Raw genomic sequence first — 27,500 nt, forward strand, 5'->3', positions numbered from 1 at the left:
AGTTGCTATGCTCTTTTTGGCAGCGTGATATATAGCTGCTCAGGAGCCTGATGTATGCAAAGCCGGGATCACGACAGCTGCTCGACAGAAGAGCTCTGTTGTGTGATTGTCTTTGAATGGCGCTGTTCTTCTGCAGGTCGTGCCGGTGGGTGAGGAAGAGGAGGCGAGAGGAGGGCAGGGTGGGGGGGGGGGGGGGGGGGGAGCATCGCGGCGGCAGAGCTAAATAGGTACGGGATCAAACGTTCTCGGGGGCCACATCAAAGGAGGGCCAGATCAGGGAGATGTCACGCCCCTGCTCAGCGACCTAGTGACGGGGGGGTTTTAGGGTTTGTTTTTTTCTAACCCCCACGTGTTAACGGGTGGCGCATGTGTGTGTGTGTGTGTGTGTTTGTAGAAGCTCCCTGGAGACGGGCGGGAGCTGGCTCGCTGGGTGCAGCAGCATGACGTTTGGTCGTACGCCAGTTCAGCGGCAAGGCGGGTGAACGAGCGGTGACGTTTCCCGAGCTGTGTGGGAGCCGAGCGGATAGACAGACAGAGAGAGAGAGAGAGAGAGAGAGGAGAGAGAGAGAGAGAGAGAGAGAGAGAGAGAGAGGAGAGAGAGAGAGGAGAGGACTGTCTCTTGACAGGAGTGCTGTTGACATGCTACCTAGCCCTCCACTCCCACACTCAGCAGCACTGATACTGCTCTCCATTTCTCTTTCCTGGCTCGTTGGAACGTAATCGGCTCAAAGTCGGGCCAGGTTCTCACGCTCTGTAATATTTCCCTCATTACGAGTGCAACAGAGGTGGCTGCTGAACAGGCTGAGGGAATTTACAGGGATAGGGCAGCGAAACGTCTCGTTTCAATTGTTTTCATTTTGAATTTTCTTCAACAAATCAATGCATTCATTTGTTGTCTGTTAGAACCAAAGAGAACGTCTTCAAATTGCTTTTTCGTCTGATCAACAGTCCAAAACCCAAAGACATTCAATGCTGACATAAAACAGAGAGACCTTGAGGCGCTGGAAGCAGCAGGCATGTTCTAGAGTTGAGTCTACATGCTGACAACATCTGCCGGCTGCCACCAAAAAGCGATGCCGCATGAAAGTGGGGAGAGAGAACCAGAACAGTTACGTTACACCTGAACTGTGAGCTGGAACCAAAAGCTCCATTCAGACTGCGTTACCTGAGGAGGTCGCAGCTTCGCTTCGGTTTGATTGACGGATTAAGGGAAGACGACTGGCCTGATTTTCATTAGACTTGGTGGAAGCGTGCGGCACGGGCCAATGACGAAACCCAGTACATGTTGGAGCGGATCGGAATCTCAGGACGAACACACGCATTATTTCACTCATGAAAACGGCGAGTGTATGAGCGCCCCCTACATGTCACGTCGTCCTATTGTTATAACAGAAATACAAATTGTAGCCGCTTTAAAGCCACAAAGCTGCTTCTGCTCAATACTTCTCAAACTTTTTGGATTTGGTGACTTCGCTACAAAGAGCCTGTTTCATCAGAAAAGGTGGTGGTAGAATGTCACCAGTGTGCTTTGTAGTCATACAGACGTCGTATCAGACGTCATTTGCATCTCACAGATAATTACACTGATACTAAGTGAACCTTGAGTCAACAAAATCGCCTCTAATAAAACAATTAATAGATACTATTGCAGTCACCGGTTTGGTTGCCACACAACGGCAGAGGAGCGTTTCTGATCCATCGGTGGCGTCCGTATTAACGGCTACCTTTAATTGGTTTCCTCGGCGTCACAGCGGGTGACTTTTGGATCAGAACGCTCCGGCCTCTCCGCGCTTCTCTGCAGTCGTCATGACACCCCCCCCCCCCCCCCCCCCGTACCTGACATTGTCGTGACGTTGGATGTAGATCTTGTGAAAGATCCGTTCAGGCGGCTTCAGGAAGTCCTCCTTCATCTCCATGGCAACATTCCTGGGCAGGAGGCTCATTAGCAGACGTTCCTGAGGTGTGTGTGTGTGTGTGTGTGTGTGTGTGTGTGTGTGTGTGTGTGTGTGTGTGGGGGGGGGGGGGGGGGGGTTTAAAACAGAAGAAGAGGACATCGTGAGGACTTTTAACTGGGAGGACATGAATGTATGTACTGTATGTTTGTATTTATGTCATGAGCTGCATGATGTAAACAGAATATTCCAAAATGACAAAAAGTCCATCAACAGGAAATTAATCAGTGACACTTTTTGGAATCCATTATTATTATTATTATTATTAATTGTAAAAGTTAAGCAACATTTCTCAACATTTGTTGTCTCCAGCATCTGAAATGAGAGGATTTTCTCTTTCATGACACTAAAAAACAGCTAAAACGATTAATTGATTGATCCATTAATCGATCAACAGAAAAGGACTTTTATTATTTCATCAAACACTTTGAGGACTTTTATTATTTCATCAAACACTTTGATGATCCGTAACTAGAGAGGGTTTATTCTTCAGCATGTTGTTGTTTTTCCGTGTGACTGAATCGTCTCAGTTGCAGCAGCACAGAGTACTCTCGAACGTCTCGCAAGATGTCAAACGATTGTGAATGCACAATGAATCATCAGGCGGCTCTGCTGAATAGCTGTTGAGAGGCGGGTTATAAAAGCAGCCGGGGCTCTCCTGTGTCTCCCTCCAGCACTGTTTCACATTAGACATCCATTCACACCGCTGCTTCTGACCCGTGAGTAAGAAACTGAACCAGAAACAGCCGTCCCGTTTCCTGTTGGAGGCTGCGTGTGGAAGTAGGGTTTGTCCATGTGTGCTGACGTCAGGTGTAAAAGTGGTGATAACCAAAGTGTGGAGGTGTGGTTGTTTTAATGAAATCATTTATCTCGTTAATCTCTTCCATTCCTCCTCCCTAAACGTGTTATAATTCCCATTTCTCTGATCCGCCCTGGGCTTAGTTCACCGTGTGCTCTGTGTGACTGCAGCTCTCCTCAGGTTTACTAATGAACCGCTGGCTCACGTTCAGAATCCAGATCCCCGGTCCTCAGGATCCATTCAAGGGAATTCCAACGAAAACTCTGCATCTTGGAAACGAACGCTGAACTGAAGGAAGCCGACGCGTTTGTCTCTTCAGGACAACCGAGCAAAACAAAGACCATGAGATGTTTTGGAAAGTTCTGAAAAAAGACAGTCACTGGACCTTGAGTGAAGATATTTTTAGGAGCTGTTATTGTCAGATCAGGTGATGTTCCTATTAACCGTTTGTGACATCATCATTCTTGACTTAGGAAATAGTAAACCAATCCCAAGACAAGGTCCGCCACACTACCTCTTTCCTGGAGCTTTCATCCATAACACACAGTCTTCATCGGAGTTCAGTCATGGAGACGGATCTTGTTGAAGCACAAGCTCAACAGCTGCTGAAAGCTCTGGAAATACTGCCAAGTGGACTTTGAGATGGGGCTTTAAAACTGCTATTTCTGTGGTCAAGAATGAACTCTAATGCTTACGTTTTAAAGACGACATGGGTGGGAAGTCCTAAAAGTACTGTGGACGAAGCCGAGGAAATGCTGACCGTGCGGTACGGAGTGTTTTGTTGCATTCATATTGGCCAACCTGTTTCTATCAGAGACGTCAGCGTCACATTTTTGGACCGGCGGTTGTCTGTTTCCTGAACGCTTCACGTGAGTAAAGAGGAAACCTTTGCCTCTGCGCTCCGAGCTTACTATTGAACCGAGGAGTCAATTTACCGCCCAGACGCCCAGCACGCAGCCGACACATGTTGAAGAATCAATACAAGCTATGGATCCGGCTCAAAAACCCGAGCGACAGCCGAGTGACAACCAGAGGCCTGTTTGATTAGTGAAATTCAAATCCGGGCCGTTTTTTGTTGGCGGTCACGTGAGCAGCAGCCTGGTTGCAGGCTTGTTAGCTGGCTGTTGATGGATCCCAATCAGGGGGTCTGTTTGTGTTCCACTCACCCAGATAAACTGTGACCTTTACTGGAGTAGGTGGGGGGGGGGGGAGGGGGGGGGGGGCAAGAAAGCAATCTGCTTGTGTAATTACCTGTCAGAAGGGAGCCTGTTACTGCTGCGGAAAACACAGCATATCATCAACTAATCTACAAAGCACAGCTGCTAAGAGTGTGTGCGCGCTCACCGGTGTGTGTATAACGAAGGTGAGACGTGTATAGAGGCATATTACATACATCGGATGATTCCTTCTCTGTGTAACAACTGGTGTCGGTTGCTTTCGTGTGGAGGTGCGTCTCAGAACAAAGTGTTTCTGTGTGTTAAAGTTGCCTGATTGTTCTTTTGTTGAGTCGCTGTAGGTGCGCGCACAGGGGGGCGGAACGTGTGGCGCTGGTGCATGTGCCGCAGTAATTGTTCCTTCCTTAAATAGCCGCTGTCATAGTTACTGCGTGCCTGTGGGCAGGTTGTTAGAATACATTGGCATCTGAAACCTTTAAAAACACTTCTCGAGAGACACGTGAAGATCTCGTGAACATATGCGCTCGGGGCGAGGTTAAGCGTGTGCACACGGCGTCGTCTTGCTCTCTGTTTTCCATCTACCCGTGCACGCTCGCGTGTGTGTTTGTGCGAGAGTTCACCTGCTTCTCGTTCTCGTCCTCCAGTTTCAGCCTCTCCTCGATGCAGTTGCGGGCTTGCAGGAAGACTTTCCTCTGGGTGCGCTCGGTGAGAATCCTCACGAACACCCCGGACAAGTTGACGCTGGTGAACAGCACCGCGTTGGCCACCAGCTGCACACAAACAAGAACAGACATGCCAAACAAAGCCGGCAGCATCTACATACCGCGTGTGAGCCTGAGGGAACACACGTGTCCATACGTGCGTCTCTGTGTGCAATCATACATCCTGGCCGGATTAGACTTCTCAATCCTTGATTAATCCATAGGATGGATTAAATGGGGAACCTCCGGGTCGGCACGTTGATTACAACATGAATCGCTCTGCGGGTGTGACTTAAAGAAACAAAAGCCATACAGTGGAAATGGCCGCCAGAGAAAGTACCTTATTGATTAATGATCCGAAACTATTGGTCGTGCCAAACACTTCCTTTTGAGGATGAACTCTGTGGCCTTTCTGTGGCGTTGATTCCTAAAAGGTCAGGGGTGAAAGGTCACACTTCAATCCGTCACAGCGACATCATTAACTTCAACAGGACTTCACTCCAGTTCACACCAGAGCAAAACCAGAACAAGGAAACACTTCCAGAAATAGAGCTCCCAACCAAAGGATCTGGAGGGGACCATATTGAGAGACCATATAGAAGGATTTATTGATTAGTGGTAAACAGCACACGCTGCAGAAACGCTGATTTAGTGCATTTTTTCTTACTTTTTTCTAATTCTTATTTCTTATTTTACATTTTAAGACACCGACGTGTCAAACAAAGCAATTTGAGAAGGAAGAATTGGTCTTTGCAACTTGTAACCCGAGGAGGGGATGCAGGTAGACATAGGGGCTTACTAGCCAAAAACGCTTGTGAACTCCTGTTTTATAGGAGCAGAAATATCAAGGTGTTACATGAATACAATATGGGGCACGAGGAGCAGTCAAGAATAAACGTTAAGTTGCCTACGAGGCTCCGCGGGATCCTGTTTCAGCACCGGCAGCTGGACAGCTCCTCGTCTGCTTCATTACTGAGGTGCGCTAAAGGGAAACTCTCTGCTCGCTTCCAATGTTACACCTCCAGTACCCTGCAGCTGATATCGATCACTGAGGGCGTTCCACTTGAACCGGTTCTTCTCCAGGGGAAAGTCGGATGAGTAAGCGTGTTGTTTAGCATCACCACTTCCTACACTTACGCGGAGCTCGGAGCTTTCCCGCAGTGCAACTGTGGTCTTCACCGGAGAAGTTGCTCAAGGGCACTTGGACTGTAGTTTCTGAGTGAACGGGCGACTCAACCAGCTACCTGTTCGATAACATGACGCCTTAAGTGAAAGAACCGTTAACCGTAAAGCATAAGTCAACAAAGTTGGTCGAGAGACTAAAGAGCATGGAGCAGGATGCGTGGTGTGCACTTACCGGTCTCCACAGCTTCTGTTTCCTTCCCGTGAACGACGTGGCTATGACAATGAAGTGAGACGTGGCCAGCATCAGCCCGAACAAAACGGCCAGCAGCGTCCGCACCGGCAGCAGCACGTAAGCCACGAGGGTGACCAGCATGAGCTGCCACACGCCTTGCTCGGGGGCAGCGGCGCTCAGCGGCTCCGATGTGCCGAGCGCCAGCGGGAACGGACAGCAGAGCAGCGCAAAGGTGAAGCTGAACAGCAGGGCCAGCTTCGCTATTTGCTGCAGTTGCGTCACCTGTAGGTACTTGACGTTGGTGACGATGAACAGCGACAGGAACACCACGCAGTGCACCGGGTAGGAGCCCTTGGACAAGGTGAGACGCGGACTGGACAGCAGCTCCACCAGCGACAGCGACGACGCGGCCACGATGAGCACCGCCAGCGCTTTGAGGGTGGCGGTCTGCTCCAGCTTCAGGTTGTAGCTCTGGAAGAGAGCCTCCAGCTCCTGGCTGTTGAACTCGTCCTCGCAGGTTATGGCGCCCAGGCGTGCGCCGGCCGGGCAGTGACCCTTCCTCCGCCGGGTCTTGACTCTTTCCAATGGCACCTCCTCCATGTTCCGGCCATTCATGAAGCGGGGACGGCGCACGACCTCCTCAACTTTTCGGTTCCTCGCCTCCGTTCGGGAATCGAACCGGCACCCTCTCCCAGTTCATGCGTCCTGGATGTCCGAGGGTCGGGCTCGGTGTCAGAGGGGGAGAGGGTGGCAGCGGAGGGAACAGAGCACCGCGCGCGCCTTATCCACAGGTTGACGATTGTTGGTGTGTCGTCAGAAAAGTAGCCCGACCAATGTGCATCACGCCTCTCTCTCTCTTTCTCTCTCTCTCTCTCTCTCTCTCTCTCTCTCTCTCTCCGTCTCTCTCTCTCTCTCTCTCTCTCTCTCTCTCTCTCTCTCTCTCTCTCTCTCCGTCTCTCTCTCTCTCTCGGACCACCTGCGGTGCCTCACACAGGGTTACCGGTGATCCTGCGCTTCAACCGGACTCATTGGAAAGATCACGCGCTTGTAAGATGATAATCAAAACAGCTCACCACGAGACTCGGTGATATTATTCAAACATCATTTGACAATATTTTTCCTGGTTTACTTTCTCTCCTTCGCTCGCGCACGTACACACACACACACACACACACACACACACACACACACACAGTAAATATTATATTCTGCCGTGTGTCCTTCTCCTGCTTTAAATCGCTTTAGTGAAATGTCAGTGGTTGGGTGAAGACTGAAGCAAAACAGCGCTGGTGATTTCCCCTCTCAGTGTCTGCAGTCAGTGCTGATGTAGTTCCCCGCTAAAAATAGCCCAGCTGCACCGGTGGATGGTCCAATATAGCAACAATTTGGTCTTTCCCGCATCTCTTCCCCTCATATATTTTATTGCAAAGTCAAGTGCTCATTTCGCGCGGAAGCAACCCTAAGAGAGGGATATAATCGTGCAGGGAGGCTAAAAATAGCCCTCCTTCCGAATTAACAGGGAACATGTTCGAGTAATGGCGTGCATCTTAAACTGTGATGCACCATTGTTATGATTGAGGGCATGTTTTGTGCATATTTTAATATTGTGCGCGTGCACTTGTGCATATAATAGGCTGTGTGCATTTATTTGCATTAAGTTGAAACTTGAAAATCAGTATTATTAACAGAACTGTGGAATAAAGTATGGGAAGTGAACTATGGATGAATAGTCTGGAAGCTGCAGTAGAAAAAAGCAATTGAAATGAAGAAAAGTACAAAAAAATATCATCTTATATAAGAATATAATGAGGATATCCAAAAATGTGCTTGTATCAAAATGGAGATGAGTCATGCAAGATGGGCAGTGTTTATCATTTTCAGGTTATTGAATATGAGATTAATTCAAAATTCAGAAGTTGTAGAACAGACAGTTACAGAATAAAGGCCTGCTTCACTGAAAATATAACTTTCTCATAAAATGAATATAAACTCATAAGAATATGTACAATCAATACTATTTATTTGAATATAGCACCACATAACAGGGTTTACATATGTCCATAGTGATTCATAATGTATGCAAAGATTGCCTCCTTTGGGGGCCCGGGGCAGTGCTGGACCCCTATTAACCCCTTGTTTCTCCATTGTTCCTATAATGGAGTACCACATGGCCCCAGGTTTGGTGTGTGGTAATCTGATTTAATACAATAAGAAAACATGCATTCATCAGTGGAAATATTCAAGCCTTAAAGGTGCTCAATTCCAAATTCAGAGCATATATAGGTTTGAGGAATTGCCTCCAAATGGCTCTCAACATGGCGGCGGCTAACAACAGGAACAGTGCAAACGACGGCAACGGCGCAGAGAGAGCTGACAGCGTTTAGCTAGCTGGGAGCTGGATAGTGGGCGGCGCTGTGGCTCGGTAACCGCCGTATGAGAGCTGTGCAGAGCGGCGGCCATGAGCTAGCCAGTAAGAGAGACTCACATGCATCAAAAAGCATGCATGGTGGGATCAGTACACAAGCAAAGCATAGAGAAGGATTACGACACACGCAGAGGGAGGGACTTCATTCAGGCACAAAGGAAAGTGTTCAAGACAGAACCTAAAGATCGGATGGTTTGGACTTTGCTTTAATTAATTCATGACGATCAGCAACAACCGCTATAGCTGAAGCTAACGGGGATCCAATAAGACAAACAAATAAACCTTGACTCTTATCACAAAAGCTTCTTTTGAGTTTTCTGGGCGATTATGGTAACTTAAGTTCTAATATATTTCTAATCAAGGAGCTATAGAATCTGTTTGATTGATTGGGAATAATAATGTAATCCTTTATCAGTGTGTGTTAAACATAACTGCCTTCTTGTCACAGCTTGACGTGAGTAGCGCTTTGACCCATGACCTTGCCTCTCGTTGTCACGCGTGTCTCAGATCGCTAAGACCTCCGAGGAAGTCATCAGTGAAGACGTCAATGCGAAGCACTTTGAGCGCCGTAAAACAAAAACGTCTCTCCGTGCGCACAGTCAATTACTACGTGGTCAATATCCACTATCGCCCGGCGCGTTTCAAATCAATAGGGTGCAGAGAGACGAGATCGAGAAGAAAGACGTCCCGACCCCAGAGTGAGGGTAGACGAATAACATTCCTCCTAATGGTGAGGAGAGCTTCACCCGCTCGCTTTCTAAATTCCCATGCACTGTCGTACAGTTAGTCTGAAGATTTCAAGCTCAAAGCTCGTGCTAGAAATCTCTCCGTGGATTTACATGCCAATGAATATGGCTAATAAGCTGCAAAGATATGTCTCTTATAGAATGCAATTTCCATTCAATTTTTTAGTATTTTGCATTTCTAAGCAGTTAATTAATGTAAAAATGGATAAGTCTAGGAGGACAGAATTGTCAATTGAGGCTTTCAAGCACCTCTAAAAACATAATAATAGTCCTGCTTTAACCAACTTCATCACTTTTGTCAATCACTAGGTCTACGTGTTTTAACGTCGTATCTGCCGCTGACGTCGTCTTCTCTCTTGTACATTTGTGTCACAGGGAACAGCGCTCCTTCTTTCTATATGGTGCTGCATAAATAAACCTCAAGCAGCTACAAGTTGTACATCTTGATCTTATATATCCCCACCGGCTCCGTTCACCAGCGTCTCATCCCTCCTGTTTAGCATCTTACCCATGAGGTGAAGGGAAGTGATGCAGCAGCACAGGCAGCGCAACACAAACACACTGGCTCCATCTCTCCCTCTCCCTCTCTCTCTCTCTCTCTCTCTCTCTCTCTCTCTCTCTCTCTCTCTCTCTCTCTCTCTCTCCCTCTCTTGAAGTAAGTGACAGCTGCAGATTTTCGGACCATCCCTCCCTCCAGGATGCCTTGACGGTCCCCCGTTGCCATGGCAACAGAGGCAGTAAGGCTAGCAGTTGTGACTGATATGCTGCTGAGGTGTTTCCCAATCTGACACCCTGGCTCCCTCTCTCTCTCTCTCTCTCTCTCCCTCCCTCCCTCCCTCTCTCTCTCTCTCCTCTGTCTTCTCTCTCTGACTTTCTTTCAGGTGGTTTGAGATGATGAGTGCAGCTGATGAGTTTGCATCATGTCTGCTCCTCGGTGACACAGAGCCCCTGCCCCTGCCGGGGCTCATTGTGCTCACTGACATTTCTCCGAAATTGAGGCTCTGACAACGAGGACGGGGTGCTGAGCAGATGAAAGCTTCAGAGGTGCCGGCCGAACCGCACAAAACCTTTTCCACCAAGCTAGTGCAAAAACACAGACGGGGGGGGGGGGGGTGCAGCGGTAGCTGTGTGTGTAGAGCGAGTAAATCCATACATTTATAATAAAACTTTGAAAACGTCAGACCAAGTCTAGCACCGCCTCAAACCGGGTGACCCTGAGATTGCAGCTTTGATTTTGATTTGTCAGGCGCCCCGCTCTCGTAATCATAGCCAGGTGATTTCCTGCTCATGGACCCTGTGTGTGTGTGTGTGTGTGTGTGATGGCAGCCAGTTGGCAGGGAGACACAAAGACAGATAAATGGGACCTTAGTAGACCGGGATCTTCGGCACATTCATGAATAGGAGCCCCTCTGTCGAGGCTGAGGAAGCCGCTGCAGTGTCGTTTGCATTCATGAATAAACCTGCTTTGCTGTCATTCATACGAACACAATTAGCTCCTTGCCTCTCTCTGTGGAAGACAGGAATAGATGAACACAGAAACCAGCTCTCATGCATAAACTGATATTCAGACAGCCGCTAAAAGACCTTGTGAACCGCATTGTCCGCATAATCGCTGTGCAAAGCTAAATGGATTTATTCCCAAGTCTTTACATGATGCTAGCATGCATAAAAAAATGCTACAATAGGGGGTCAAAAGGAGAAGCGAATTAATGAAATCTTTAAATCTGTCTGTGACACCTCTGCGTGCACAACAGCCAGCAGATTGTACGTATGCATCCATACGCGCAAGAGCAGAAATGAAAAAGATGAGGGAGACACAAAAAGAGTCTTCAGCAGTAGGCTGTGTGTTAAAGTGTGCAAATGTGTGTGTGTGTGTGTGTGTGTGTGTGTGTGTGTGTGTGTGTGGCCTCTTGGGTTGCAGTGTGTGTGTGTGTGTGGGAGTGCTATTGAGAGATATTTTTAATTCTGTGTGTCAACTCCTCTCATCTCTCCCTGCAAGAGATGTTGGAGGGAAGCTGAAAAACATTTCCAATGCAACTATCATTTAAATATACACACACACACACACACACACACACACACACACACACACACACATACATACATTCACACAACCTCGCACAAAACGCATGCACTTTCAGAACTCTTTCATATGGCACCAGTTGCGTCTTTGAAAGTTAGAAACAGCCTGGCAGATTGTCGGTGTTTTTCATGAATTTCCCTCGGAGTGCTTGTGAGGGAATTTTACATGAACGCGATTAAAATATGAATGTGATCCTGAATGGGTAAAATTTCAAATGAATGATAAAAAAAATCTTCCTGTCATGTCATGAAAAAACACTTCAATCTGACAGTGAGCGTAATAAAAGATTAAAAAGAACTGTTATGAGAACAAATAAACTATTTCTGGTCTTTAGTTTGAAAAGGAAAAAGGAAGCTTATAATTCTCCCGACACCTCGGAGCCACAGTGACTAAATAATACTCCATACGGTAGATGATGACTGTAATATTTCCCTGTGGAGCAGCAGTCGTCAACCTAATGACTTTCTTCCATGCCACTGCTTTTAGGAGTGCGTAAAGTCCCTGTGGACTGCAAAGTAGGATTAAAGTCATCCTCGTGGAATATAGCGCAAGGATTTCTCTCAAGTAACAAAGGGCGAGTGGGTTCTGCTGACACTCCTATCCTCAGTGAAGCTCGTCAACAAACACGCGGCAGGTGAGTTTCTGTGGCCACCCTCAGCATGAGAGACGCTCTATTTCCATGTGACGACACAGGCATGACGGATTTACAGACATCTGAACTCTAGATCTTCACTAAATAGATGGCACACATGTTCCAAGCCCCTCTTGATGCACCGGCACGTTGTTAGTTCTAGCTGTTGAACATTTGGGATGGATCCTAAAGGTGAGTCACAGATTAAAATGGTTCCTCAAATGATTCAGTCGAAATGTGTACTTCAGGCTGCGGATTACACATCTAATCTACATTGCAGTCCATACGTATTCAATATTACGGTATCGAATCATGTTACGGTTTTCCTCGTCAGAGAAACAGCAGATGCTCCATTGTGCGCAGAAGCTCTTACGGTGCTTTCAGCCACTCGACGACACAAATGTTACGTATTTTAAGTACATAAATGAATTAACTACATTTACTCAAGCGCTGTACAGAGGTAGGACTTTGATGTGCTAGCATTTTACTTGACTATTATACTTCTACTGCACCATAACAGGTGCTTGATCTGCTGCCTAACAGGTACTTTTACTGAAGTAGCATTTTAAATGCAGGGCTCTTACTCGTAACAGTATTTTTTTACAGTGTGATATTGATGTACTACTTCTTCTTCCTCCTTGCCTACAAATGGCCGGTACCACACACTTCAGTGTGCTTCTGTCCACCAGCTCTCATCTCATCACAGTGGGGCGCTTCATGAAATAGAGGAAATAATAAGCAGCGTGCTGCACCGGGTTTAGATTTCAGCCCAGACCAGATGATCGGACTTTGAAGTTGATGTTGATCCAAAACTACTCATGTTAAATGTTTGTTCACAGCTGGTGAGGAGTTTACTCCAGATACACCAGTGTAATTAGCTCATGTATTTTCTTTGAAGTGTACCTGAAAAGGTGAGACCGCCATCGTCTCAGACGGCGGTGGGGAATAGTTATGTGGTTTTAACAGCTGACCTGGGCGTCATGGCTGCCGTCACATCTGTGTCGCAAACGGTGGAGTAATCGACGGTAACGCCTCACTGTCTGTGGGAGGGTTAGATGGACAGTTGGGAGTACAAATAACTAAAAGAAACCGTGGTCATGGGCAGAAGATCTGAGCAGATATGATTGTTCTATCGTGTGTTTTGTCGACTGGCACCGGATCAGAAAAGACCTATTGTGTCGTTTCAGTTGGAGGAGTTGTCCATGTTAGGGCAACAATCACGTAGCTCTTTTTAGTAGCAATCTGAAGATTTAAGGACTGTACAGTGGGACAATGATTCAAAAACATGCAGACAGACATAGAGTCCAGCTGGTGATGTGTGTTACAGGCGAACGCCAGACTGAAGGCAAAAAGCCCTCAAACAAGCAGGAAAGGGAAGCAGGCGACGGAGACTTCAAAGGATCCGACAGCAAATAATGAAGATGATAACTTTATTTATGGTACTGCTTATTTGTCTTATTACTTTTGGCATCTTAAAGTTAGGGAACTGTTTATAAACGGGCAATAATTTCAACTCTGTTAGGCCCAATCAGGCATTGCAGTGATGACGTGGTTGTCCACCGCAGCGTGGCGACGTGAAAAGTTCATCCTGATTCAACTGTCTGTGGCTCTCTGGATAAACACACTACACATCTAAATGAACGGGAGGACTGGGCATTTTCGCTGCAATTTGGCGTGAATGCAGCCATAATCTGGTGCTGACATGGAAAGAAGCAGGTTCAGTTCTGTGCATAACACCTGAAAAAAATAAAAAATTGTAGTTATTATGCTTTGTTTTTTGTAGGAATGTAGTGAGCTTTACAGTTAGAAGGCAGATTATTTTACTTTTGCTTCTGACAGGCAGCTGGTTGTAGCTCTCAGCATAGCAATTAAGCAATTAACCGTATTTCTGTACCGTTCCTCTAATCTTGTGAGCTTGTCTTGAATATTTACTCTCTGTCAAAATCTATTTTTTTGCAGATTTTGGCAAATGTCCCTAAATAAACAGCAACGTGTTTTTTCCCTCCAGGGGCCTCTAACAGTGTCTAACAGCCAGATGTCTTAACCACTTCATGTGGAGGTAAATTGGAAAATAAGTGCACTTGAAATGTTGGTGATACACAACAACCCACAGAAGCAACAGCCAGTGACACAGCAGCGGAAACGTCTCACGCAGACTTCCGCTCAGACCTTTAAATTAGCAGTAAAAGTCACAACCTTGTGGATGCAGAAAGCTTCAATAAACCATCAACAGTCTGCTCTCACAGCATTCTTCTACCAGCTTCCTTTTAACTAACTTAAAGACGTCCTCTGACCCGGATGACTGAGAGTCTTTGTGTTGAAGAACACATTCGTCAGTCTGAGTTTCAGGGTCAGGTCGCGTCTGCGTTCCCTTTTCCATTGTCCCACTCAGCAGTAAGCTTAAAGGAGTAACAGCACAGTAAGCTGATGGGTGAGGTATGAATAATGCGAACGGTAGCAATAGCTGAGTCAACGTTTGAAAAGAACTGAAAAGGTTTTCTGGGTATACTCTTGTGTTTTATGTGGTTAAATGACCGTTTATGTTTGTTTTGTGCATACACTGTAGCTGGTAATGAATGAAGGATTCAACCTGTTTGTGCATCAGTTATCAGCGCCTAGTTAAGCTCAACTGACAGGAGGTTAAAGTCACATTGGTATCAGGTTATATTGGAGTAGTTTTACCAATGAGCACAATATTGGACCCGATTCCTGATACTGCTATCATATTGTGGCATCCCTAATAAGGACATATACTGTATATATATACATAGGATGATTCAGAAAAACTTGAGTTTGCTGCAGAAAAGGAACCTTTCTTGTAGCAGATTCTATTTGCCTGAGAGGGACGAATGTTTTGTTTAAGATCGAGAGGTCCTTTTATAGTTGAATGAACCTTAATGAAATGTGTGTCCACTGCAGCTGCATTGTTGATGTCTCATAAACCCATGAGGGTTGAGCGTGTTATGTGCACGACACGACAATGAAGATATCCATATCTATCTACAAGTTAGAAGCACTTCTCTTGCGCTGCCTGTTCTGCGAGTGCGGTTAGTTTCATTACTGTCAGATGAGGGAATAGCAGGTGGTCGGTCTGATCAACGCAGGAGCCAGAGAAAACCCTCAGTGACCGCGGCCCGGGGTCGACTTCACAATCAACCTGACACATCAAATATTCAGCAGTGGCTCGGTGACACTCTGAAACAGCTCGGGATGGAGACAGAGAGGAGGGAAAGCCGGGGACATAATCACAAACCACCAAGAGGTGTGTGTGCGTGTGTGTGTGTGTGTGTGTGTGTGTGTGTGTGTGTGTGTGTGTGTGTGTGTGTGCGCCCCTCAACAGATTATAGCTCCACACATCAAATATTAAAGCGCTGGTGTGAATTATTGATCTCAATCAATGTTTGCAGATCAGAGCTCTCAGCTGGCTGAGGAGGAGCTAATGAGTCGAGGCTAAACGGATAGATGAGCAGCAGTGTGGAGCTCCAGATGCACACAGAGGTGCTGAGGATCTACTCTGCGACGCTCACCGAGACAACTCTCATGCCACAAGCCTGCCAGCATCAGATTCATTTGATATATTTGTAATCTTATCAGAATGAATCCCAATCTGTGAGAGCTTGCAATTGTTTTTCAAATTCTCTTTTACACTTTTACAAGGCGAAAATAAAAATAAAGCTTCAATCTCAGCTAAAAAGCTTACAAGTAACTATCGTGCACGGGCCTCTTTTTCACCACAGCTTGTCTTTTCGTGAGATGCTGCAACTCGTCGAGTGGAATTATACCAAACTGGATAAAACATGCAAAACCATCTCTAGTGTTTCAGGGTCTGTGCTTCAACAGAAGTCCTCAATACAGCAAGACAAGTTCAGGTCTCTAGTTTACCCAATGTGAGCAAAGCACCCTCACACCGTATGAAACTTCTGTACTGTGTGTCGTTTACAGACAAACACAATATTTTTTATATTAAAATAAAATCCCTGGCGTTGGATTGAACCGCTAAAAAGTGGGCAGGGCTTAAAAGCGTTATTTATTGCCTGCCTCATGCGCCGGGGTCGCGCGTGTTTCCGCACGGCCAACGTGACGTCACGCCGCGAGACGACGGAGGTTTCCGGGTGAACTTTGAGAATGGAGAACTTTGAGGAGCTTTGAGCTTTGTCTGTTTGCGGCAAGGAGGAACCCGCACAGGAACGTCATGTCAATCAACTAGACAAAGGTTCCCTTGATCGAATTAGACCTCAGCCACGCACACCTCCGCCTACCTCTCCGTGTAGCTCGGTCAGCTACCGCGATCCACCCACGTGTGGTTTTATATGACTGGTGTGGCTTTGATAGTCACCCAAAGTCCCATTAGATTCGATGCTTTTTAAGAAATACCTCAGAGTGTCTCAGAGCGGGTGTGATACAGGCTGCTTGACGTATATTTACAAGAGATACATGAACGCAGCATTACAACTGGGAACGTGTATTTTCCATTTCACTCAGACCTCATTTCAAATCCAATAGACTAAAAGACAGAGCCAACACCGCAGAACATATGTCACTGTCCAAATACTGCACTGTATTGCTCTGTCCGTTTCTCCTGCTCTCACACACACACACACACACACACACACACACACACAGGTAGAGCAGCTGTGAGCCCCACATCTGATTATGTTATTGACACTGGGCAGGAAACACAAGTGGAAGCGTGCCTCATCTGAGTGTAAAACACACAGAGGACGAGGCTTCTCCATCACACTAAATGACGTAACTAGTTTACACCACGGCTGCTTCGCTGCGCGCGGGGAACACAACTTCAGATTACTGTGGAGCCGCCGGTTCATGTACTACAGCTGTTAATGCAGAGCGTGCTGCTTTGCTAACCTTAGTTGTGCCTGAGCGTCTCTAAACCCCCGGGTTCTGTGCTGCAGCTGATGATTAGCATTTACATAATGAGCTAAATGTTAGCTGCTGCCTTTAACCACTACTTCTCAGCTGACCTCCACAGGAACAAACTGGAGGGCTTAGGGGGGAGGACGGTGTTACAATAAAATGATGGAAATCTACTCAAGAAACTCTATTATATTTCATTGTTTTTCAAATATTACAAATATAACACCCAAAGCAACAGTAAATAATCCTACTAGCCTGTTATATCGTCTTCCTCTGTGCTGTAGAGCTCATTTTAAACTCATGGATTATTGTTACATTCACAGTTTTCCTCTTTTTCTGTTGATCATCAAACATTGTCTCTAACAAATAAACAAAGAATATTCATTTTTACGTTGGCAGTCCAAGTTCCTCACCGAGTCTGTTGGTTTTAATGCCGCTTCACATTCTAGCAGAGAAACGCTGAATCGAGTGGTTTTATATTTAGTTAATTCATTATCTTATTGGCCAACAATCAAAGATTATAATATTATATATATATTATAGATAATGGGATTAAAAGATATCACAATGGAAATTCAAAACCCAATTTGTAGCTGTTGTGTAAGAAAAAGCTCCTCCTCTGGAATACGTGTGTGGCGCTTGAAAGCTCTGGGATAAACGAGTAAGTGGACCTTTGAGTTTAGATTTGCTTTGACATTTTGGGAAATAAACTAATGTTCTTTCTTGCTGAAGGTGCGATAAGAACAAAAATGGATACCATTCCAATGTCTGTAGCCTATATATGTATAAAGCTACATCCAGCAGCTGGCTATCTTAGCTTAGCATAACGAGCAAACAATTAGACTGGCTCTGTCCATAGGTAATACAATAATAATATAAACATACTAAACATACTAAAGAACACGTTATATCCTGTTTGTTAAATCTGTAGAAAAATCAAAGTGTAAAAATAACGACATTTTAATGTTTTTTTTTTGGGGGGGGGTTATGGACTATTTCTGGGATGGGACCAGTTGCCAGGCAACCAGCGGAGACTCTAGGAAGTTACTGGTCATGATGAAGAAATCCGCCACATAACACATACAGATTAAACAAGATACAACTTAAAAATAACTCCAACTAGTGACTGTATGACCAGCAGAGTGGTATCACCATCATCTGCATCTCCTCTGAACAAGACACTAATTCTCCGGCACTTCTTCGTCCTCCTCCTCCTCCTCCTCCTCCTCCTCCTCCTCCTCCTCTCCATCACACTCTGTCTTCTGGAAACACAGACAGCTTGCCTGACCGCCTGGAATACACATTCAGATCTGTTTTGTCACTTCGCATCTCCCTTCGTCTTTGTCTTCCCTCCTCTCCACCTCTATCCGTCTCGCTCCGTTCCTCATAATAATCCCTCTATCCGTCCATCTCGACCCCTTCTACATGCGAGCACGCTAGCCGATATTGACATGTCCCGCTTTTAATTCTCCAGCCAAGGGACGAGCGAGAGCAGGCTCTAAATCTAAAGAGTTGGGGCTCTGAATGTAAACAGTGGCACGCAGAGCAGCTTAAGGGGGCTATAAATAGAGCCATCGAGCAAGAAAGGGAGCAAGCAAGAGAGAGATAGAGCGAGAAAGCTTTGCTTACGGAATAAAAATTGCTCCCGACAGTCAGGGATTAGTGCTTCCCCGGAGGATTTTCACTCCAAAGCCCAATCTGGGGTGATTGGGAAGAGCACCAGCCTCAGTCGTCTTAATTCAGTTAAATCCTGCCCAACAGGCAAACAACAGACGACGTAGATGCATGTTTGCGTGCAATCATACAGAGTTATACATCCAGCGTACATACATGTATCAGCTGGCAGTAATGGAAAGTGAAGCAGGGTGAATGGAGGGCGTCAGTGTGAGGGGGGGGGGAAACAAGGAGAATATAGAGGTAGAAATGTGGTACACACTAGGTGAGCTGGTGTAAAGCTGTGTGTTTTGGTAATTGTAAGGTACACACAAAAAGGCTACCATGTATGTACATACACACACACACACACACACACACACACACACACACACACACACGCACACCACTGTGAGCCTCATTAACGGCAGATTACTCAGCACCTGATCCTGCTAAGCTTGTTAAACAACACTCCTCTGCAGCAAACACACACACACACACACACACACACACACACACACACACACACACACACACACACACACACACACACACACACACACTGAGTGAGGTGCTAAGAATAACTACTGTAGTACAAAACAAAACAATAGGGGGAACAGTGAGCATCCTTACCAATACAAATGGCTGACGTTCACATATTGACACTGTCCAGTGGAAAATGGAAATAGAAATTGCTGCATTTGATCATTTTCAAAGCAGCCTTAATCAGTATTTAGAAACGTTTTAAAAGCGGCTGACGGACACACTGCCGGGTTTAGACTGCACAGTATCAGCCCAGTGATGGAAGGACCCAATACAGATCATCTACGCTCTACTACAGTCCCGTATGGTGTAGTGTAGTGAGCGATCCGATGAAGCCACTGGGACACATTGAACGTCTCTTGCCTACGACCTGTTGTTGCTCCTGTCAGCTGGAACACAACAGTTAGTCAAGTGTTACTGAACAACGGCAGAGACAAAGCAGCTTCTGATCGAACAGAAAGACAAGCAGCCCTGACATCACATCACCGTGTTCAGGTGTTTTGGCAGACGGTTGCCTACATTTCCAGCAGACACAGAGCAACGTTATCGTCCCATTGGAGTCGTGTTTGCGTCTAACTTATGAATTTAAGTCCAATATCAAATCGGACTGTTGAGCTACATGTTCCGTTTTCTCGACCAGCTAGTTTCTAACTGCGTCTGCGGTTTGGTGCTGAGCAGGTAGTGAACAGCAGATTACTCAGAGCTTGTTTAATGAAAACACTGAGACATGAAGAGACATTTAAATGTGCCGTAAAAAAAACAAAACTCTGAGCTTTAAGAAGCTAAAAAGGTCTGCAGAGCAAATCCTCAGCCCTTCATTATTACTAATCAAACCCGATAAAAGCCTTTTGGATCATCTGACAAAGCTTTAACAAGGTTGTTTTTTTTTTTTCCCTCTCAGTCGATGAAAGGTTTTGGAGATAAATGTCTGTGTGCACAAGTGTACGTGCAGAGGCCCATGCACCCCTTTACTGCCCAGCAGTGTGTGAGGAATGATGTGGGAAGTGTGTATACAGTAACAGTGCTTCAGGCTTCCCTCTGCCGAGGCGCTACACACATCTTAGCTCCCACAGTAACACGTTAACACTCAACTCTGCCATGGTGGAGCCAGAAAGCAAAATATGTGAGTGTGTGTGTGTGTGTGTGTGTGTGTGTGTGTGTGTGTGTGCGTGTGCACGCTTCCGAGCTTCAATCTTTATGGGGAACAATGTGATTGTTAGATCTTGAGGACATTTTTTGGAAAGGTGGAACATTTTTGAACATGACTTTGGACTCTAACAACATTTTATGAAATTGGTATCAATCCGGAACGTTTTTGGAAAGTGAGGACATTTCACATAAGTGAGAAATTTCCTGCAAAGTGGAGACATTTTCTGTAAATTAGGACAATTTTTGCAAAGTGAAGACATGCAAAAACATTTTTGGGAAATTGAGGACATTTTGGAACCGCGGGACATTTGTGGAAAAAAAAGAGGACGGATGGCGAAGACAATTTCTCTGGTCCTCACCTCTTCAAAGCGCCGTTGGTGCGACAGAGTGCATTAAGTGGAAGGTCCAGACAATCACAAACATGTTTTCATATTCACACGTGTGTACAAATGGGTGTGCATGAATATTTGCCTGTGATAGTTGCATGCACACAAACATTAAGACATGCACTGACCACTTTCCTTGAGGCTAATTCTTACATGAAAGTGCAACTCTAAAGTTTTCAACGTGAAGAATAATGATTCAGGACGACAACTTCCTCAAACTTTCTCTCCGTGCAGAAACACGAGGTTCTCACAAGAAGAGAAATCGAAAGAAACACACTGCAGGTCCTCTGCAGGCTACAGTTGTGTTTTCTCTGCAGAAGGAGTAAAGTATAAGTCTTCTTGAGTGTGAATTAGAAATCAATAGTGCTGAGAGTTGCAGGTATGTTGGTGGACGGCCGTCTGTGGAATCAAAGTTGATTCATTTTCACAGTTTGCCAAACGAATGAATAAAATATGATGCTTCAGTTTGAGAGGAAGAGGGGGGGGGGGGGGGGGGGGGGGATTCTCTAATTGGAATTTCTGTCAGCTGAACGAGAAGTTGTAGGGAGACAAATTATTCACACACACACACACACACACACACACACACACACACACACACACACACACACACACACACACACACACACACATACTGTACATTTAATCAAGTTGGTCCATGAGGCAACCCATGGTCTTGGCACGAGCTACGTCCTTGGCTACGTGGGCAAAATGAACATCTACATAAAATCGGACAGAAACGCTCCGTGCAGCCATTTGCTTTTTTTTGAATACGACTCTATATACACCGATTTACACAACTTTATTCATGACCCACCGTGACTTTGCATCTGTTTTTTTTCCCCTCTCTTTTAACGACCCTGATGGCTACAGAAATACAGAAAGTCAAACACGCAGCCTGAGGTGATAATTCTGAACAAATACGGACAAAATATTTCCGAATGTTTGCACAAAATAAGGCTGACAAACTTCTTGGAAATCAGCTGCACTGCCTCCGTCCTCCAAGTCATACAGCCACTCGCAGACACTCGGACAGACACAAGCCCCCTGTCAGTGAGAGTTCACATGTGGGCGCGTGGCTCATAAAGCAACCACGTCAGTGACCGTACTGACGTGGTTGCTGGTTACACACTGACACAGTGACGGACAGATTTACCGTAAACCTCACACCGGCTTCTCTTCATTGCAACACTTGTTTTAGCCCCCCCACCGTCTGTGACTGGAAACAATGATGATTCAGTTTTGTAGCTTTGGGACACAAACATATGCAGACATTCACTACGTTCTCACGCTACAAACTAAACTAATGAAGGAAGGATTTTGACCTATTCTTTTCCTGAGAGTTAAACAAGAAGATTGATACCATACTCATGTCTGCACAATAAATACAAAGCTACAGCCAGACGCTGGTTAGCTTGTCTGTAAGAATCACAATTTGTGTTTTTTATGCACAGAACTTTGCCTCCAAAATGTAAACAACCTCCCAAAATGGCCGCAATTGCTCGTGAACAGGCTTCTCCCGGCTGATGAGGGCGGTGTGTTTATAGGATAAAGAACTTGTGTTTTCGATCCATTACACTCTGACCTACATTTTTCCTTTGCCTTTTTCTTTTTCCACCTTATCGCTGTCGCTCTCACACAGCCTCTCGCTCTCTGACAGGCCTATCTGGCACTACAACTCAGATTGGTGTGAAATCGCCGCCTAACAGGCGGGAAATTGGCTCTGTTATTTTTGGAGCAGAGTCACGGGGGACCGTCGGACCATCATCCCCTCTCTAATGAGCAGGTGATGGAGGCGCCTCAAACATCGCACACATTGGCAGATGTACAGATGAGAGCTGAGAGGGGAAACAGCTCTGCACAAAAAGGTGAATGAGGGAACTTAGAAAAGGAGGAATGAGACGGTGGGATAAGACTTCTGGTCGCTTATGTGAATATCTCCATCAGATTAGCCAAATATTAATAACCTCCGCTGACAAATGAGCGTGTACAGAGCTTGACTCGGCCTGTGCGTTTGTGCTGAGATGATGGAAGTCTGGGTGGGGGGGTGGGGGATGTGTCAGGAACAATACCATCTTTAGCCAAAGCCCAACACGGTCTATGTCAGAGAAGCTATAGAGCAGTGCTTGCTTCTGTGTGATGCACCCCCACAGCCCTGTCAGACACATCATGTCATGTTTCATATGGATCTTTATCATCATTATAAAGCTTTGTCAAAGGAAAGGTTCACATTCTTTTATCAATTTTCGGCTGAAAACAAAAGTGAAAGATTTCTTCGCGAGGAAACGTTGAATGAACGGCGGCCTCCTGTGTTTGATGTTCTGTTGACCTCCTCCCGATGCAGACTGTCGTACTCTTCACTATATTATGATGTACTTTTACCTGCATTGCTACTTATGTAAAAGTACTTCTTCCACCGCTGGTCCTGAGCGGTCAGTCAGCCGGTCGTGATTTGGTCATCGTGGCACTAAAAATACATGCAGTCCATCACATCCATCTCTGATCCATATGTGTTTATTATCCTCCCCAACAACAATGTGTTGATATCTTATATTACCAAATCATGATTTATATTTTGTTCGACTGAGGCGAGCTTACTTCAGTCTTTCCTTACAGTCCTTGATACTGTTCTTGGCTGTTATGAAAGACGGCACCATGATGCACAAGAACACAGTTCTGGACTTGGCATGCGCAGTACGTGCCGACGTTGAGACCAGCGCTCGGTTGTGGCCGAGCATTAAAGCGTCGGGCTCAAATCCCACCTGAAAACTGAAGAACGCCTACAGGGGAGCACGTACAGAGGAGTGTACAGTCAATACACGCTTCTACATTACTACCGTCACCGATATTAAAGGTTGATCCTTTCTGATTCAGACCGTTTATTCTAATTATTCTATTTATTCTAGATGCATGCATGCATGCAAGGATTCTGAGGACGCTCTGCAGGGACACTCTTAAGGCTTATTCGAGGATACATTGATTCATATTTCACAGGAATACGCCGTTTCAATCATCTCCGAGCACATGAAGCAAATCCCTCATCTCCTCCTCCTGCCTGGCTGCGGGGATGCGGTGTCACTGGTTTAACTGGAGCTCACTCATGCCCACTGGAAGGCATCAAACACAGTATTCATGACGGTTCATAAATTCACACAACACTGAATTGAAACACACACACACACACACACACACACACACACACACAGCCCAAATCCCAGGCAGAGCCCACAGATCTTCTGGAAGGAGTCTATATTTTTCTCTCCCATCTGGAGGCGCATTGGCTTACACAGCAGTAGCTAAACACTGCCCCCTACTGCCTCACAACCAGCATTCACTCAAAGCAGAAGGAGTGATGAAGACGGCCTGTATGTGATCGTATCAGAATCAGCTTTATTGGCCATGTATGTGAACGCACACATGGAATTACACATTGCTCTCAACGTACATACATGGAATATTTAATAAGAAAATCCTTCAAATCTGCCACCATCTCTTAATTAAAGACAGAAGCTACAAAGACAAAATGCATCAACGTAAAACAAATGTGTGTAGCCGTTTATGATTCGGTCTACTTACATGTCATTGTATATTTCACCCGCGTCAGCTTGAACAAGCGGTTTCCCTTTTGTCCTTACTTTTCGTGAACCCCATCACCACAGTGTTCGTTACATTCAACCCATCATTTTTGGTATTTGTACCACTAAAGTCCTCCAGTGTTAGGCAGTCTGGTCTGTGTGCAGCTGATGAACGGGCCTCATGTTTGTTCGGTCTCGTGGCGCTCCAGCGCGGGGGGTAGCGTGGTCCCGCAGGGGCCGTGGAAGTGGAACCTGCAACCCGAAGAGAAAAGAAATGTCGTGGATGATGTAGGCGTGACGCGATAGTGTGCGATAGTAAAATGACGCATACTTGAAGCGCATGGTGGCCGGCGTGTTTTCCATGTTGAATTCGGCCACCGGGACGCCTCTGGCTGCCACCTGAGGAGCAAACATGGCTGCTGGATACACGACGGATGAAGTGCCAACCTGCAGGGTGAGAGCGGGATTGAAAATGTAAATAAATGAGTGAATAACTTGACGAGTTACTTTAATGCAAAGCCTGTGAACATTTGCACACTCCAGTCGATGTTTTTGCACATTCCATCCTCTTCGTGTTAAACTAATTTATTTCACCGATTTTTTAATTCAGATTTTCTTTTCTATATTTAAGATTGTTAAGATGCAGTACTTGTTTATTCTTTCTTCTTCTCTGGCTATGTTTAATGTGACTTTGTCAAATGTGATAAATGTGAGCTTTTCATGTTGTGTGAGAAATATCAAACATTTATGCAATTTTGAATCAGGATGGATTTAAAAAATGGCCACTTCATTAGTGAATTTGGCAGCAGTATTTTTGCACTTTATGATTTGGGTTGGGAAACTGCACATACAAAACACACACACACACACACACACACACACACACACACACACACACACAGATACACGCACCACCAGACAGAGGTCACAGCTGTCCAACACTTTCTCTGCGCGAGTGAGGATATCTGAGTCCAGAGTCTCTCCAAACCAAACCACAGCTGGTCTCAGGAGACCGTGACAGTCTTCATGCTCACACCTGAAACACACACACACACACACACACACACACACACACACACACACACACACACAGTCAAAACAAATAACCTCAGTTGAAAAGAGCAGTGCACTAAAAGAGAACACGAGTGTGTGACTTACCTGGGCAGCTGCTGAACCGGGATCTGGGCGTCATTGGTGTCTGGGTCCGGAGCTCTGAGGAGGCGGTTTGTGTAAAAGACGTTAGGCGACACTAAAGTGGACAATCAGACCCCAATACATCCAGTTTTTACATGAACGATTCTAATACTCACGTTTGATATTAACACAGGATTATCGTCATTGTGTCCGAATTAAAAAAAACATCACTTTTAAATGTCAGAGAAGTGACGGAGTGACACTTTCTTGTCAACGCGTCATCAGGTGTCATTTAGCTGCTGACAGCTGACACACTGAAACAGGCGTTTCTTTTCCTCTGGCATTTTGTGCTCAAATGAATATGATCAATATCTCATTCTTTACCATTTTATTACTTATTTATAATACAGATTTTTGATCTGGTTTTGTACTATGTCTCTTGTTTGCACTGTCCACTATGCTGCTGTAACGGGACTAATAAAGGATTATCTTATCTTATCTCTTCAAACACATTTGCATTGTGACTCTGTCAGGGCTTGTATGTTGTGTTGTTAATGTGTGTGTTTTGGGGTGTGTGTGTGTGTGTGTGTGTGTGTGCCTGAAACTTGCCCCACCCTGATCGTCTCTCGTCGTCATTTCTCTACAGTTCATTGCTGCATTAGTTTAGGCAGCATGTTCTTCGTTAGCTTTGACACGTTTGTTACGTTCGATCTAAATTCCTTTCTTTTAGTTTATTCCCCACATTGCGCTTCACATATTCGTCATGGTCTCAGGGCTCCGGGGCCGCGGCGTCACATTGTCGAGGTGAAACAGTCCAGATGAAGCTCTTACCCTTTGCCCTCCAGAGCGGCACAGATGGGGCTCGTGTAATTGGCCGCCTCATGACCACAGCTCATGCAGCGGGTTTTAAACAGACTTCCTGGATCAACAACACCGGAGATAAGAGATTAGTGCTGAGACAAATAGTCAATCGATCAGGCGGAAGACAGATCAGATTCTACTCGCCGTGGAGTTCCAGCAGGTTTTTGGATCCGGCGCGGCGGTGGAGCTCGTCGATGTTTTGAGTGATGACCGTGACCGTACGTCCCTGTTTGCTCAGCCGCTCCTCACACTCTGCGATGGCCAGGTGGGCTGGGTTGGGATTTTTCGTGAGCATGACCTCGCGGCGGTAATGGTAAAACTCCCAAACACGCGAGGGATTCCTGGAGAAGGCCTCTGGGGTGGCAAGTTTCTAAAAGATGAAAACGTGACAAATGGCCATTAAATACCGAGTGCTGATTGAAAAGTTCCCCTGGACATTATTAGCATTAAGCTCCTTTCTGTTGTTGTAGACTCACCTGCACAGCACCACTGCTGTATTGAAATGCGTTACACTGTCAGGTGTTTATACCACAATCAAAAAAATGAGGGAGAACGACATAGCAGAAACACCTCTCGTTGTAATACGATACAGTTCAGTTATATAACAATATGCTCGCATACCTGTGCCTGCCACTTCCTCCAGTAGCCTCCTGCTCCTCTGAAGGTGGGGACTCCGCTCTCTGCACTCACTCCTGCCCCGGTGATGATGGCAACGTTCTTGGCCTCGGAGAAAATCTCCCTGAGTGCTGCCAGGTCTGCAGATAAACATGTCCACACACACACAAAATGACAAAAACGAAGGCTCGTGAATTTGTGGATGACTAATACATGCAGGGACTGTACAGAATGAAAAGTACCTGAACTGGGTCTGGCCATGTCTGTCAGGTGAGAGTTTAGGAAGCCTCTACCGGAGAGCTGGCGCACAATCATCGGCTTACTGAGGGAAGAGAAACAGGACGTAAACAACTCAGTTTAATGCCTCCACATCACCGCTTTATTTTGTACTTTATTTTTTAATTTACAATTTGCACACAAGGCTATTTGCTTCAATAAATCACGTTATGACAAAACGAGCGAGGATTTGCATTGAACGCCTTTAATTTGACACGTCACTTCCGGCTGTCATCTTCTGTTTGGGTGAACACAAAAACTTGGGAAACTTGATCAAAATGTGTTTGTTGTGCAGCTGCTGTTGTTGGTCCAGCCTAATTTGAAAAAAAATGCCTTTAAAACCCGAGGTAAGAGTCGTCACAATGACCACGTGAAGGGTGTCGTCAAAGTGTTGCTACTTTCTATCTTCTAATACAACATTTGCTTTTGACTGTCAACGTTTTAAAACACATAAAGCGACCTGGGGCTAGCCTGCAGTGTGGTGTGATGTCCTGCAGCGCTACATGCGCTACATCCTCATCTAAGCTAACGTAAACAAGCACAGAGCTAGCCTGTGTTTCGGAT

General features: G+C 45.8%; 2 protein-coding genes across 2 annotated transcripts in view; both read right to left on the bottom strand.

The window, feature by feature from the left end:
* adcy1a (adenylate cyclase 1a) overlaps positions 1-6,776 on the bottom strand; it is a 32,135-nt gene extending 25,359 nt beyond the window's left edge. The window contains exons 1-3 of the mRNA XM_068725117.1: positions 5,985-6,776; positions 4,547-4,696; positions 1,837-1,955 (exon numbers count right to left, since the gene is read on the bottom strand). Coding sequence (XP_068581218.1) covers positions 1,837-1,955; positions 4,547-4,696; positions 5,985-6,599 — 884 coding nt within the window. The 5' untranslated portion in view covers positions 6,600-6,776. The remainder of the gene's footprint in view (positions 1-1,836; positions 1,956-4,546; positions 4,697-5,984) is intronic.
* A 17,067-nt stretch (positions 6,777-23,843) lies between these two features.
* The window catches only part of sirt5 (sirtuin 5), a 4,115-nt gene continuing 458 nt past the window's right edge, over positions 23,844-27,500 (bottom strand). Inside the window, exons 2-9 of the mRNA XM_068725097.1 lie at positions 26,903-26,982; positions 26,667-26,800; positions 26,190-26,415; positions 26,016-26,103; positions 25,209-25,262; positions 24,963-25,086; positions 24,382-24,497; positions 23,844-24,302 (exon numbers count right to left, since the gene is read on the bottom strand). Coding sequence (XP_068581198.1) covers positions 24,230-24,302; positions 24,382-24,497; positions 24,963-25,086; positions 25,209-25,262; positions 26,016-26,103; positions 26,190-26,415; positions 26,667-26,800; positions 26,903-26,975 — 888 coding nt within the window. The 5' untranslated portion in view covers positions 26,976-26,982 and the 3' untranslated portion in view covers positions 23,844-24,229. The remainder of the gene's footprint in view (positions 24,303-24,381; positions 24,498-24,962; positions 25,087-25,208; positions 25,263-26,015; positions 26,104-26,189; positions 26,416-26,666; positions 26,801-26,902; positions 26,983-27,500) is intronic.

Source organism: Cebidichthys violaceus, unplaced genomic scaffold (assembly GCF_023349555.1).
Source record: "Cebidichthys violaceus isolate CVI_PGR_0920_01 unplaced genomic scaffold, fCebVio1.0.p SCAF_33, whole genome shotgun sequence".
NCBI classification, from domain to species: Eukaryota; Metazoa; Chordata; class Actinopteri; order Perciformes; family Stichaeidae; genus Cebidichthys; species Cebidichthys violaceus.